Genomic DNA, 15549 nt, shown 5'->3' with positions numbered 1-15549 from the left:
TAGTGTAGCATGATTGATCATAGATTTATTTGATGCATGGGAGAGCATCAAGAAGCTACTAAAAATTGGAAATGCCAGACAAGTGAAGATAGACGCCAAATATATGACAAAACCTAACTTATGAAATTTCAGGAACCTGTATTAAGTGAGGTATTTAGGGATTATACAATAACCGCATATGTATCACTCCTATAAGGACCATGAAGGCAAGATTAATTACAGCATGCACAGAACCATTTAAAGAATCATTCTTCCCACACTCCACATGAGCATTGAATGGGGAAAAACCATAATGTGTGGTACAACAATGTACTTTGTCGGACAAACCCACAGTGGTTTATACAGTGTGCATGGAGACATGGAATCAGTTGACAGTAGCTGGGTAATGGTTCATATTGATTCCCATTTCCCTGTTGCAGTAGGTGATCTTATGCCTCTAATTATTTTTTCATTGCTATCTTAACTTGCATTCTTCAATTCAGTTTATTAACCCTTCTTATCTCTTTGTATTAGGGCAAATGTACAGTTAACTTTTGAGGAATTTGTATTTTCAATTTATCAACTGGAGTTTTGTTTCATATGCAGCAGCAATGTTACAAATTATTTGTTTCAGTTTCTTTAGAATAATTTGCTGTTTCACGGGTGCTTTGAAGGAAATAAAAGATCTCGAAAGTGTCTTAATGACAACCGATGGCCTCATGTTGACAAGACAGCTGGTTGCCTTGCAGAGGGCAGGGCTTGACGGTCTGAACATCAGCTTAGACACCCTGCAGTCCCAACGCTACAACCAGATCACGAGGAGGAAAGGCTGGGAGCGTGTCATGGTTGGCATAGATCTAGCCTTGCAACTTGAATACGACCCTGTGAAGGTATTACTAGTGCAGCTGTCATCGCATGCAGACTTTCATAAACAAAAGATATAAATCTGTTGTTAAGAATATCAATACAAGAATCACCATTTTAAAGCAGTATGCCCACACCCTCGCCCCCATCCCCGCTCCCACCCTCACCGCTGTCTCCACACTGCAGCTGTAAGTGAAGGAAGGTATATTAAGACAGAAGAAGTAAATTTTAGCTGACGATGCTAACAGTTTCGTAGTTTATACAACATAAAAAGGATGCCTTGCAAGTTTACCAATTAAAAATCTTATATTTTCCTCCCAAGAGAGTCTTATGAGACTCAAGATCTTTACAGTTTCTCTTTTTTTCTTTTGTGTCTTTAGTTTAAAATAAGTTTCCACTATTGTGGTGTTGTTTTGGTAAAAATACTCGATTGTTTGGAAAAATTATTCTTAATTCTGTAGTCACATTTTTGTTGTGTCTAAGTACTACTGGTTTCAGTAGCAAGTGCCAGCATCAGTTCATCTTATTATCAAACATTTCTGTGCAAAATAAAAGCTGACCACTGTGGCCGAGCGGTTCTAGGCACTTCAGTCCAGAACCGTGCTGCTGCTATGGTCGCGGGTTCGAATCCTGCCTCAGGCAGGGATGTCCTTAGGTTAGTTAGGTTTAAGTAGTTCTAAGTCTGGGGGACTGATGACCTCAGATGTTAAGTCCCATAGTGCTTAGAGCCATTTGAACCATTTTGCAAAATAAAAAGCTTCTGTACAACTGCAAACTAGACATACCATTTTCAGGGTGCAGTTCACATCTATTGAAAGCACAACAGTGACCTTTACTTTTAGTAGATAAGACACCTACTGAGGTAAGTGACTTGATGACTGCACACAAGAAGTTGTCATTTATTCCATATGTAGCTACCATGCAGACTCATATTTTGTATTAGTTTGTCCTTACTCTTCCAAAAGGTTAAACCTTGTCTCTGCAGCCACAGCTTCCTCTCTTCAGCAGTTGTCTTCATCTCCATGTGTGAAGAAAATCCCATTCATTGATCATATTGTTTAAGTAGGATGTTCTCAGTCATCCCCTTGTTTTCTTACCTACGATCTTGCCTTCAGAAATGTTTTTTAAAAGATTATCGTCTCCAGTTAAGTGTCCAGTGTATTTTGCTTTGCCCTGGCCTATAACTTTCAGTGGTTCTTTCTTCTCTCCTATTTCCTTTAATTTTTCTGTCAATGCAGATAGTTCTTGTACTTCTCCTCCAGAACCACATTTCAGCAGGTCTGAGGCGAGCTTCCTTTGGCTTTTCTAATGTACAGATTTTGCATCTGTGTGTCAGAACACTCCACACAAAGGTCTTTACAAATATTTTCTTAATGTGGAAGCTGATATGTTTATTCAGTTGCAGCTTCTTCTTATTTTGGAAGGAACTCTTCACCTGTGCTATTCTTTTCTTGAATGCCTTGAAATATTGATTGTTTTCTTGCAAAATGCTACTGAGATATTGAATTTCAGTTCCTTTCTTGAGTTGCTCATTGCCTGTTCTTGTGTCAGTCCTACCTCCTCCTCCTTTCTTGTCTGTAGCCATAACTTTTGTCTTCTTTGTATTCATTTTTAGCTTTAGTTTTACCACTTCTTGATTTAAGGCCTGAAACATTTTATTTAGTTCCTACTCTGATTTACTATTGTGATGTCATCAATCTGCAGTGTATATGCATGCAATTAAGTTTCCATATCGACATCATGCTCCAAAAACCACCTAACTGTGTGTGGCAGGGGGTACGTCTCATGCCACCAACTGATCCCCTCTGCCTTGTTCCACTTGTGAACAGTGCTTGGGAAGAATGACTGTCAGTACACTTCTGTATTATCTCTAACTTCTCAAATTTTCTTCTCGTGATCATTTCGTGAATTGTATATGAGAGAAACTATTATGTTGTCAGACTCTTCTCGGAAACTACTCTCTCGAAATTTGGGTAGTAAATCTTTCCGTGATGCACAACTGCTCTCTTATGGCATCTACCACTGGAGTTGCTGAGCATCTCTGTAATGATCTCACAGCGACTAAATGATCCTGTGACAAAACACTCCGCACTTCATTGGATCTTCTTTCTCTCTTCTGTCAGTCTTACTGGGTAAGGACACAGGGGTAATTTACATTCACTTAAGATTCTTCCTGTGAATCTTAGTCTGGCATCTGCTTTTCTATTGCTGTTTTATGTGGTCATTCCACTTTAAGGTTGCTCTGGATAGTTACTTATAGATATTTTATGGTAGATTCTGTTTCCAGCAATTTGTCATTAATAGTGTAGCTGTACAGTATTGGATTTCTTTTCCTGTGTGTGTGTGTGTGTGTGTGTGTGTGTGTGTGTGTGTGATATGTTACATTTATTTATGTGCAGGGTCAACTGCCAGAGCCTACATCATTCACCAATCCTCTGCAGGTCATTGTGCAAATTGATACTGTCTTCTGTTATTGCTACTTTCTGATGGACAAGTGTAGTACCTGTGAACAATATTAAGGAGCCTCTGACACTTTCTACTGGATCATTTATATACATTGTAAATGTAATGGTCCTATCACATTTCCATGGCGTATTCCAGAAATTACCTTTTGATTCTGGTCATCTTTTCTTTGTTGTTGTTATTACTTCCTTGATGAACATATTAAGGAAGTAAGGTGATAGATGGCACCCGTCTCTCACTGCCCTTCTGGTTTTCCTTCTTTCATATCCGGTTCAGTACTCTGACTTTAGTATATACTCAAAATTAATCATCTGTCCTTCCACTTTGGACATTACTTTAAGGAATGATGATATAATGGTAATCTGTTTATTAAACAATATTTTAACGATACACTATGCTTTCTGATCATATAGTGGCTTGATGATGGAATTTGATACTGAAATTAGTAATCATTAGACAAAATAAAAGTGAAGCTATAATAAAAGAAAGTAATATTTTGGATCATGTCAGTTGTTGTTCCAAACAACAGCACGTCAGGAATAGGTTCAAATGGCTCTTAGCACTATGCGACTTAACTTCTGAGGTCATCAGTCGCCTAGAACTTAGAACTAATTAAACCTAACTAACCTAAGGACATCACACACATCCATGCCCGAGGCAGGATTAGAACCTGCGAACGTAGCGGTCATTCGGTTCCAGACTGTAGCGCCTAGAACCACACGGCCACTCTGGCTGTCCAGGAATAGGTACTAAATTATTTGTCCGCTGATGACCTCACAGCCTAGAACACTAAAACACAAATGTTAATTGTTTGTTATGTGCCCTGGTAGAGTTTACAGCTGTTTACAGTTCACGATTGGTTGTTGGAGATTGGACATTACTCACATAGTGTATTTAGTGCACAGTGCAGAAAAAGGCAGTGTCCAGAAAAGTAAACAAGTGTAAAGGCAAAAGTTTCATGACAGGATGTTGTGTCACCATACTTGGAAGACAATTATAGCCAAAGACAGAAATTTAAAAGAAACTGGCTCATTTGAGCTGCGGAGACCTAGTCGAGGATTCTCAGTAGATAATTGTTAGCACAGTAGAATTTATAAAGAGACAATGTCAGTTCGTGTCAGGGAAGGTTGATTGGTAAGTATCTATCAGCTTTCTCGTAAAACTCACAATTTGAAGAATACACATCAAGGAAAAGGTAGAAGTCCAACAGTGTCAAATCTAGACAATAATATCGATCATCCAACAGTTTTGCAAAATCCCCAGTTGTACTTTACTTACTTACTAACTTACTCAGATTTGCTGTGTACCATACAAGGAACTGGTTTCCACTAGTTGACTTGATCAGCTGCCAAGTTCTCACCTTCCTCCAAGTTTGTGTCCATGGATTGAAGATTCATTGCAAAAGTTCCAGGTGTTAAAAGGTCTTCCTGTACATCTGTATCTGTCCATTGATTTCAACAACAGTGTTGATTTTGGGATTCTTCCACCTTACATGCGTAGAACATAACCTGCAATCCTCAGTCTTCTTTCAACAATAATTTTGTGCAGGCTGTGTAGACCTCTTATTCTCAGCACTTCATCGTTTGTAACTTGGTTGGGTTAACATCTTCAGAATTCATCTCTAGCATTGTTGGTGAAAAACATGGAGACTGTGTGCTGATTTTACTGACATTTTCCAAGTCTCACACATATAAACGATAAAGGAGTGTAGTCAAAGCTTTGTTGGCATATTACAGACCTAATTGCCATATGGACTGATTTTCCAGTTCTGCTGGTGATTTCTGCATCTGTGACCTCATTATTACATATAAAGCTACCGAGATATGGCAATCTGTCAACATCTTGTAGTATCTTCTATTGCACTGTAATCGGGGAAGAGACGAGTAATTTCCACTTACTTTGCACATTCTGTTTACCTTATCCCTATTAATTTTCAGCCCTACACAATAGGGCATTTAATGAGAAAGCATATAAAAATTAACTTAATGCCTTCCAAGGAGACGGTCTCTACTTAGTCTCTACTCCTTCAAGCCTGACTTTGTAAGTGTAGACCAGACATGGCTTAAATTCAGAGAAATAGTATCGACAACAATTAAGAGATATATACCAAATAAATTGAAAGGATACCAAATAAATTAAAAGGGTGGTGCACAAAATATGTCAAAACTCAGCTGCAGAAGCAATGAAAAAAAGCATGTCAAAATTTAAAAGAATGCAAAATCTCCAAGATTAGCGATGTTTTACTGAAGCTCGAAACTTAGGGTGGGTTTCAGTGCAAGATGTGTTTAATAGTTCCCATAGTGAAACTTCGTTTTGAAATCTGGAAGAAAATCCAAAGAGGTTCTGGTTGCATGTGTAGTACACCAATGGCAAGACACAACCAATACCTTCACTGCACAATAGCTGTGGTAATATTACTGATGACAGTGCTACTAAAGCAGGGTTACTAAACACGGATTTCTGAAATTTCTTCACCAAAGACAACAAAGTTATTATTGCAGTATTCAAATCAAGAACAACTGCAACTGTGAGTAACTTAGTAGTAGTCTCCTCAGTGTCATAAAGCAGTTATGTTTCTTTCAGAGAATGCTGATACAATAGCTCCATTAGAAATCATATATAGCCCTGGAGATTCTAAAAGGTATCAGATAGATTATATAATGGTAAGACAGAGATTTAGGAACCAGGTTTTAAATTGTAAGACATTTCCAGGGGCAGATGTGGACTCTGACCACAATCTATTGGTTATGACCTGTAGATTAAAACTGAAGAAACTGCAAGAAGGTGGGAATTTAAGGAGATGGGACCTGGATAAACTGAAAGAATCAGAGGTTGTTCAGAGCTTCAGGGAGAGCATAAGGGAACAATTGACAGGAATGGGGGAAAGAAATGCAGTAGAAGAATAATGGGTAGCTTTGATGGATGAAGTAGTGAAGGCAGCAGAGGATCAAGTAGGTAAAAAGACGAGGGCTAGTAGAAATCCTTGGGTAACAGAAGAAATATTGAATTTAATTGATGAAAGGAGAAAATATAAAAATGCAGTAAATGAAGCAGGCAAAAAGGAATACAAATGTCTCAAAAATGAGATCGACAGGAAGTGAAAAATGGCTAAGCAGGGAGGGCTAGAGTACAAATGTAGGGATGTAGAGGCTTATCTCACTAGGGGTAAGATAGGTACTGCCTACAGGAAAATTAGAGAGACCTTTGGAGATAAGAGAACCACTTGCATGAACATCAAGAGCTCAGATGGAAACCCAGTTCTAAGCAAAGAAGGGAAAGCAGAAAGGTGGAAGGAGTATATAGAGGGTCTATACAAGGGCGATACACTTGAGGACAATATTATGGAAATGGAAGAGGATGTAGATGAAGATGAAATGGGAGATACAATACTGCGTGAAGAGTTTGACAGAGCACTGAAAGACCTGAGTCGAAACAAGGCCCCTGGAGTAGACAACATTCCATTGGAACTACTGACGGCCTTGGGAGAGCCAGTCCAGACAAAACTCTACCATCTGGTGAGCAAGATGTATGAAACAGGCGAAATACCATCAGACTTCAAGAAGAATATAATAATTCCAATCCCAAAGAAAGCAGGTGTTGACAGATGTGAAAATTACCGAACAATCAGTTTAATAAGCCACAGCTGCAAAATACTAACACGAATTCTTTACAGACGAATGGAAAAACTAGTAGAAGCCGACCTCAGGGAAGATCAGTTTGGATTCCGTAGAAATACTGGAACATGTGAGGCATTACTGACCTTACGACTTATCTTGGAAGAAAGATTAAGGAAAGGCAAACCTACGTTTCTAGCATTTGTAGACTTAGGGAAATCTTTTAACAATGTTGACTGGAATACTCTCTTTCAAATTCTAAGGGTGGCAGGGGTAAAATACAGGGAGCGAAAGGCTATTTACAATTTGTACAGAAACCAGATGGCAGTTATAAGAGTCGAGGGACATGAAAGGGAAGCAGTGGTTGGGAAGGGAGTAAGACAGGGTTATAGCCTCTCCCCGATGATATTCAATCTGTATATTGAGCAAGCAGTAAAAGAAATAAAAGAAAAATTCGGAGTAGGTATTAAAATCCATGGAGAAGAAATAAAAACGTTGAGGTTCGCCGATGACATTGTAATTCTGTCAGAGACAGCAAAGGACTTGGAAGAGCAGTTGAACAGAATGGATGGTGTCTTGAAGGGAGGATATAAGATGAACATCAACAAAAGCAAAACGAGTGTAATGGAATGTAGTCGAATGAAGTAAGGTGATGCTGAGGGAATTAGGTTAGGAAATGAGACACTTAAAGTAGTAAAGGAGTTTTGCTATTTGGGGAGCAAAATAACTGATGTTGGTTGAAGTAGAGAGGATATAAAATGTAGACTGGCAATGGCAAGGAAAGCGTTTCTGAAGAAGAGAAATTTGTTAACATCGAGCATAGATGTAAGTGTCAGGAAGTCATTTCTGAAAGTATTTGTATGGAGTGTAGCCATGTATGGAAGTGAAACATGGATGGTAAATAGTTTGGACAAGAAGAGAATAGAAGCTTTCGAAATGTGGTGCTACAGAAGAATGCTAAAGATTAGATGGGTAGATCACATAACTAATGAGGAAGTATTGAATAGGATTGGGGAGAAAAGAAGTTTGTGGCACAACTTGACCAGAAGAAGGGATCGGTTGGTAGGACATGTTCTGAGGCATCAAGGGATCACCAATTTAGTATTGGAGGGCAGCGTGGAGGGTAAAAATAGTAGGGGGAGACCAAGAGATGAATACACTAAGCAGATTCAGAAGGATGTAGGTTGCAGTAGGTACTGGGAGATGAAGAAGCTTGCACTGGATAGAGTAGCATGGAGAGCTGCATCAAACCAGTCTCAGGACTGAAGACCACAACAACAACATATAGCCACTCATTTGATAAAGATCCATACCTAGAGACTGAAAAGTTGCTCAGGTCACACCAATGCTCAAGAAAGAAAAGAGGAGTAATCTGCTAAATAACAGACTCATATCACTAATGTTGATTTGCATTAGGATTTTGGAACATGTATTGTGTTTGAATATTATGAATTATCTCAAAGATAATGATTCATTGATAAATAGCCAAGATAGATTCAGAAATATTGACCTTTTAAAACACAGCTAGCTCTTTAGTCACGCAAAGTAATAAGTGCTGCCGACTGGGGCTCTCAAATTGATTCCATATTTGTAGATTTCCAGAAGACTTTTTGAAACAGTTCCTCACAAGTATTTTCTAATCATATTGTGTGCCTATGGTGTATTGTCTCTGTTGTGCAACTGGATGTGTGGTTTCCTGTCAGAAAGGTCACAGTTTATAGTAATTGATGGAAAATCGTCAAGTAAAACAAAAGTGATATCTGACATTCCTCAAGGAAGTGTTATAGACCACCTGCTGTTGCTGATATTCATTAACAATTTAAGAGAGAATCTGAGCAGTCCTCTTAGATGATGCTATCATTTACAGTCTTGCATATCATTTACTGTCTTGTAAAGCGATCAGATGATCAAAACGAACTGCAAAATGATTTAGGCTACCTATCCATATGATGCAAAAAGTGGTAACTGACCTTAAATAATAAAAATTGTTATGTCATCCGCATGAGTAGTAGAAGGCATCTACTAAATTTTGGTTACATGATAATTCACGCAGGTCTAAAGGCTGTGAAGTCTATTGAATACTTAGGAATTACATTTACAAATAACTTAAATTGGAATGCTCACATAGATAACGCGGTGGGAAAGCAAACAAAGGACTGTGATTTAATAGTAAAACATTTAGAAGATTAGGATTACTAAAGAGACTATCTACAACTATACTTGTCTGTCCTCTTTTGGAGTATTCTGCATGGTGTGAGATCCTTACTAGATAGGACTGACAAAGGACATCATTTAAAAGTTCAAAGAAGGGCAGCTCATTTTGTATTATTGGGAAACAGGAAAGTGCATGCCACAGATATCGCATGTGAATTGGGGTGGCAGTCATTAAAGCAAAAGCATTTTGCTGGAGCAGGTTCTTAAAATTTCAATCATCAATTTTCTCCTCCAAATGTGAAAATATTTTGTTAGAGCCCTCTTACATAGGGAGAAATGATCATTGTAATAAAATAAGAGAAATCAGAGCTTGTACGGAAATATTGAAGTGTTTGGTTTTCCTCAAATGCTGTAGGGGAGTGGAATGGTAGATAAATAGGTTGAGGGTGGTTCTCTGAACCCTCTGCCAGCAATTAATTGTGAATTACAGACTAGTCATGCAGATATAGATAATGTAGATAGGTTTTCAATATTGTGCACTGATTCTCTAATTTTATACATTGCTCAAATACTTTCGTGGCGCTTTGGAGTGACCCCTTCAAAATAACACTTTACCAGTGTTCTTAACATGTATTTTGGTAACCAGGTTGATAAGAAGTTACAACAATACTCTCTTATTACTCCCCAGTTTTGGGTTTTATTAATGAACAAAATCGCCGCAGTGTTCCATAACAATTACGGGCTGAAGTTTCCTGCTGATGGAACCAATATGATTTTCTGTGTTTCTGAGCATACAGGTTGTGTATGCTGTTTGGAGCCTGTTGTATGCTGAATCAAATGTTTTTATTGTTGTGATCTTCCATCTGAAGATTGGTTTCATGGAGTTGCCCATGCTAGCTTATCCTCTGTGACCCTCTTCACCTCTGGGTAACTACTGCAGCGTACAATAACTTGAACTTGCTTACTGCAGTCAGTTTTTGGTCTCCTACAGTTGTTACCCCCATTATATTCACAGATGACCACATATTGTGGAAATTGCATATTGTAATGTAGGATGCAACAATAAGGTACAGAAAGTTTCTGTTGAAAATTACGAATTATTTAGGAATAAAGGAGATGGCTCACCAAAAGGCAGAAGCACTGTCTCATCGATAGGCACACGAACAAAAGGTATGTAGAATGAGATTTTCACCGTGCAGTGGAGTGTGCACTGATATGAAACTTCCTGGCAGATTAAAACTGTGTGCCGGACCAAGAGTCAAACTTGGGACCTTTGCCTTTCGTGGCCAAGTGCTGAGCTATCCTTGCACGACTCACGACCCGTCCTCACAGCTTTACTTCCACCAGTACCTCGTCTTCTACCTTCCAAACTAAAAGGTACGTTACTTGGCGAGCTTCCAGAATGCACTTTCTTTTTCTAGCTGTAGGGAAAACATGTGCGCGCGCCCACACACACACACACACACACACACACACACACACTCTCTCTCACATGCGCATGCATGTCTCCTTATGCTGTGGTCGCTCAACTGCCAGCTCTTTACTGGCCCATGGTGAGTGTTCTGGAGTGAGGTGGGGCTTTAGAGTGGGGTAGGATGGGGTGGGTTGAGGCAATGTGAGAGATGGAGAGAGATGGGAGGGGTTTGGAGGGAAGCATTTAGTGGCTCGTGGGAGAGTGGGGAGCCATCTGTGGGCTAGCTAGGGGTGCAGGTAGGGGGGTCAGGTGCCAGACAGCTGGGCACTCATAGACTAGGGTGTGACGTGAGATAACACCACACAACTAGCTGATTTGCGAGGGGGGGAGAGAGGGGTGTGTGTGTGTGGGGGGGGGGCTGGGAGTTAACTTGGATTTAGGCCAGGAAGCAAAGGATGTGCTGTAAGTATGGCTACGAAAGTTGACTATTCTTAAATAAGATCAGCTGGTGCCAATGTATTGGAAAGTAACTGGCACACAAAGTGCAATTGTGGCTCCTTTTTCTTCAAAAGTTTTAAATAGTCTGCAGAGCAAATTGAATTAGGAGGATCAGGCATTTGTGTGGGTCTAGGAAAGTAAATTGTAGAGCCAGATAAAAGGCGCACAAGACAGGAGGGGTACTACTACTCATCACTGCTGTATCGTGCTACTAGTACATGTCAGTGTGAGTGCACCGAGAGTGGTGTTGCCGTACATGCGTCTTTAAATTGGTCACCGACTGATCATTGCAGGCTGGCTGCTGGAGGCCGTCTCTGGGAGCCAAGCGTGCCGTGCGGTCCCTGCCGTGCCATCTGCTGGTGACTCGCACATATATTAGTGTGGAACAGTGCTGACTGACTCTCTGTGTGATTCTAGTTTGTAATGTGCACATCAGTGTTCTGTGTCTTGTTGAGTCCTTAGAGGCATATTGTTCGGAGGTTATTATTAAAGCCATATTTGTGCGACTTGGATCACACTTCAGTATTTATTTATTTATTTATTTCTTGTTCCATAGATCCAGTTAGTGAGTCAATCACAAGGATATGGAACGTGTCAAATTGTACAGGTTTCAATTTAAACTATACAAGGGCAATTCAATGGCAAATTGTACATAGTTTAAGTAAGACATACTATAAATACGGTAACAGATACAATATCAGCTAGATAACATAACAACCATTTGACAGAAAAAGGAGTTTCAAATAAAGGTTAAAGGCAAGAGCACAAAGTTAAATCAGATATTAGGCCTACAAGAGTAAATACATGTACAGCCAATCTGTTGTTACAAAAAGTGAGCTAATTCCCAAATGCACAATTAAATCAATTGAACTACTTCTAGACACAATAAGTTTAGTGATGGTATACATTTTCTTTCAGGTATTCATCCACAGTATAATAAGATTTCTCTGTCAGGTAATCTTTGAGAACTCGTTTAAATTTTGGCAGTTCTGTATGAACACATTTGATATGTAGTGGTAGAGCATTGAACAGCTTAATGCTGGAGTAGTAAACTCCTTTTTGTACCAGAGTGAGACGTTTCATTTCTAAATGTAGATTGTTTTTGTTTCTGGTGTTATAACCATGGAATTTACTGTTGTCTTGGTAGATGGAATAATTTTTGCACACAAAGGTCAGCAAGGAAAAAATATACTGTGAGGCAGTTGTTAGGATACCTGCAAGAGTGTCTTTGATTAACCCCACACATTATTCTGATTGCTTTTTTTTTGGATGGTGAAAACTTGTTTTGCAAGTGGTTGGTTCCCCCAGAATATGATAGCATATGACATCAATGAGTGGAAGTAGCGAAAGTAGGCAACCTTAATAGTGTCAACTTCAGCCACTGAAGAAATTACCCGTAGTGAAAATGTTGCCGAGCTAAGTTTTTTACATAGATGAAGAATGTGAACTGACCAATTACATTTACTGTCTATGTAAGCACCCAGGAATTTTGTTTCTTCAACTTTCTGTATTGGTTGATCTCTACATTTTATGTCAATTTCATTGGGATTACTTTGTGATGTATGGAACCTCATATAATGAGTTTTATCTGCATTGAGTGAGAGACCATTTGAGGAGAAACAATTTAAGATGTCATTAAAAACAGTAGTTGTAGTTTTTTCAAGATCATGATCAGTCAAATCGTCAATTAGAATTGTGGTATCATCGGCAAACAGGGTAAATTTGCTGTTTGTCTCAGAACAAAGAGGAAGATCATTAATAAAGGTGAGGAAAATCAGTGGGCCCAAAACGGAGCCTTGAGGCACACCACACGTTATCATGCCCCATTCAGACGAGGCAATTTCTCCAGAAGAGCCATTTAGCATTACAGTCTGCTTCTGATCCTGTAGATATGATTGTAGCCACAAGCCAACAGTACCACCTAAACCATAGTATTCTGCCTTTTTCCAAAGAATTTGGTGGTTTACACAGTCAAAGGCTTTCGTAAGATCGCAAAAAATACCCACTGGAGACATTTTTTTGTTAATGGCTTCCAAAACTTGGTTGCTGAAAGAGAATATTGCCTGTTCAGTACAAAGACCGGCACGAAAACCAAACTGATTTTTGCTTAAGATACTATGGAATTTGAGATGGTCTACAATCCTCCTGTGGATGAGTTTTTCTAGAATTTTCGAGAAGGTAGTTAATAGGGATATTGGGCGATAGTTTGTAACAATGCTTTTATCCCCTTTTTTAAAGAGAGGAATCACTACAGCCAACTTAAGTCTGTCAGGGACAATCCCATCTTGTAGGGATGCATTGTATATGTTGCATAAGGCGGGACTAACAAATTTATAACAGTGTTTCAGTATTTTACTAGAAATATTGTCCACACCAGCAGAATTTTTGTTTTTTAATGATCTAATTACTCTTATGACTTCGCTTACAGTAAATGGAGATAAGGATAACTGTGGGATTCTGTTGCTAATAGCTTTCTGTAGGAGGGACAATGATTCTTCCATAGAACCATTACAGCTTGTCTTCTCTGCTGCTCTCAAAAAGTGGTTATTAAATATTTCTGCAACCAACTCAGGTTTCTTTATGATACTGTCCCCTGTTTTAATCTCTACCTGAGACATGTTCCCTGTTGTCCTGCCAGTTTCCCTCTTTATTACATTCCTTATAGTTTTAATTTTATTTTCTGAGCTTTCAATTTCTGATTTTATGCACATACTTTTAGATTTATTTATAACCTTCTTGAGAATGCTACAGTAAAGTTTGTAGTGTTGTCATTTCTTTGGATCATTACAAGTCCTGAGAGAACTGTATAACATCCTTTTTGTTCTACAAGATGTTGTTATCCCTGTAGTGATCCAAGACTTCTTGGCATTGCCTATATGACTATTTCTAACTACTTTTTTTTGGGAAAGATGGACTCAAATACAGACATGAATTCATTTAAAAATGAATTGTACTTTTTGTTTACATCTGTTTCCCTATCAACTCGGCTCCAGTCTATCTCTTTTAGGCTATCACTGAATTTTTTAAGGCCCTGTTCATTTATTATCCTAAAAGATTTCCAAGAATGCTCGGAACTGTTGCACACACTGATGTAATTGAGCCTAAGCAAGTGACCACCATGATCAGAAAGGCCAAGGATTGGATGTACAGTGATCTCATTCCATGTAGACTTATCTATAAATATATTATCTATCAGACTTTTACTGTTAACAGCAACCCTAGTTGGGAAATCTACTATTGTCATCAGATTATAAGACTCCATTAAATGTACTAAATCAGCTTTACTATTGCTCTCATTTAGGAAATCAACATTAAAGTAACCAGTAATTATCAAGTTCTTGGACTTTGAGTACAGTATGGATAATAAAGAATCTAAGTGCTTAAGAAATACATTCAAATTCCCTGAGGGAGATCTATACAGTGCTAACACTACAGCCGTGAAGTCATTTACAGTAATCTCAACACCACATACTTCAATTTGTTGCTCTATACAATGGCTCTTTAAATCTAATGCATTGTAAAATATGTTGTTTTTTACATAAATTACCACTCCACCTTTTTCCATGATGGTTCTTGAGTAATGCGCTGCCTGACACACAGTATTACTTGGTTAGTACATCACCACAAACATATGGACCGGGACTGTACATGCTTTGACAGTTTGCTACGTCTCTCTCTTCTAGGACTGACATGGTAGCTGCCTTGCATTTCTTAATGACTCTGACCTTGTCAACCACAAACCGAATCTTAGTACAGTCATGATTTCCCTGAAGAGATTACATGACAGCAGAGACTTGTAAAATTGTGTTACCCATTTCTCTAGCCAGTGAAGATTCATTCTATACCTTCAGATACAGTGTCATTTAGGAGTAGAACAGCAAGAAATACGTAGCTCCTCTAACAGTAATGACAGTTTGTCACCTCCCAACACTACATGTGCCAATGTTTCAGTGCATTTTTGAATATGTTTGTTAACAGATTCATCAACACAACAAAAATTTACGATCTCAGTAGCATCTTATTTTTTAACTCATACTTTACTATTCATCAGAATCTTCATCGCTGCTCTTTGATTCGTCAGAGCTCCCTGCTGTACTTTGTTTTATTTCATAGTCAGAATTAGTTGAAATACCACCTACCGTATTTACCCAAATCTAAGCCGCACTCAAACCTGAAAAATGAGACTCGAAATAAAGGAAAGAAAAAAAAAAAAATTCCCGAATCTAAGCCACACCTGAAATTTGAGACTCGAAGTTCAAGGGGAGAGAAAAGTTTTAGGCCGCACCTCCAAATCGAAACAAAGTCGGTCCATTGTAATATGAGACACAATTTAGGTCGAATGAATGACGATACAGCTACAGTAGTTTGGTTCGAGTCGTAAGCTTAGCAGTTAAGCTTTACCAGGTAGCCTTTGCTATGCGTCAGGCGCTCCATCCGTATTTATACTGGTACCCTTCCTTTTTCATGTGCTTCATCTGGTTTGAATCAATCGCTTATTTTGCTTTGATCTGATAAGTGCCGTTTTCCTTGTTATAGGCGTTTATGTCACTTCAAGCTGAAAAT

The 15549-nt window shown here is 38.8% G+C and overlaps 1 protein-coding gene across 1 annotated transcript in view; it reads left to right on the top strand.

Annotated features, from left to right (window-relative positions):
- The first annotated feature begins 358 nt into the window (after positions 1-358).
- Positions 359-15549, top strand: part of LOC124554935 (molybdenum cofactor biosynthesis protein 1-like) — a 65295-nt gene continuing 50104 nt past the window's right edge. The window contains exons 1-3 of the mRNA XM_047128634.1: positions 359-382; positions 483-520; positions 614-869. Of these exons, the coding sequence (XP_046984590.1) occupies positions 359-382; positions 483-520; positions 614-869 (318 nt within the window). The remainder of the gene's footprint in view (positions 383-482; positions 521-613; positions 870-15549) is intronic.

Source organism: Schistocerca americana, chromosome X (genome assembly GCF_021461395.2).
Source record: "Schistocerca americana isolate TAMUIC-IGC-003095 chromosome X, iqSchAmer2.1, whole genome shotgun sequence".
In the NCBI taxonomy this organism is placed as follows: Eukaryota; Metazoa; Arthropoda; class Insecta; order Orthoptera; family Acrididae; genus Schistocerca; species Schistocerca americana.
Note: the sequence above shows the minus strand (reverse complement) of the source record. Positions and strands in the feature narration are given on the sequence as shown.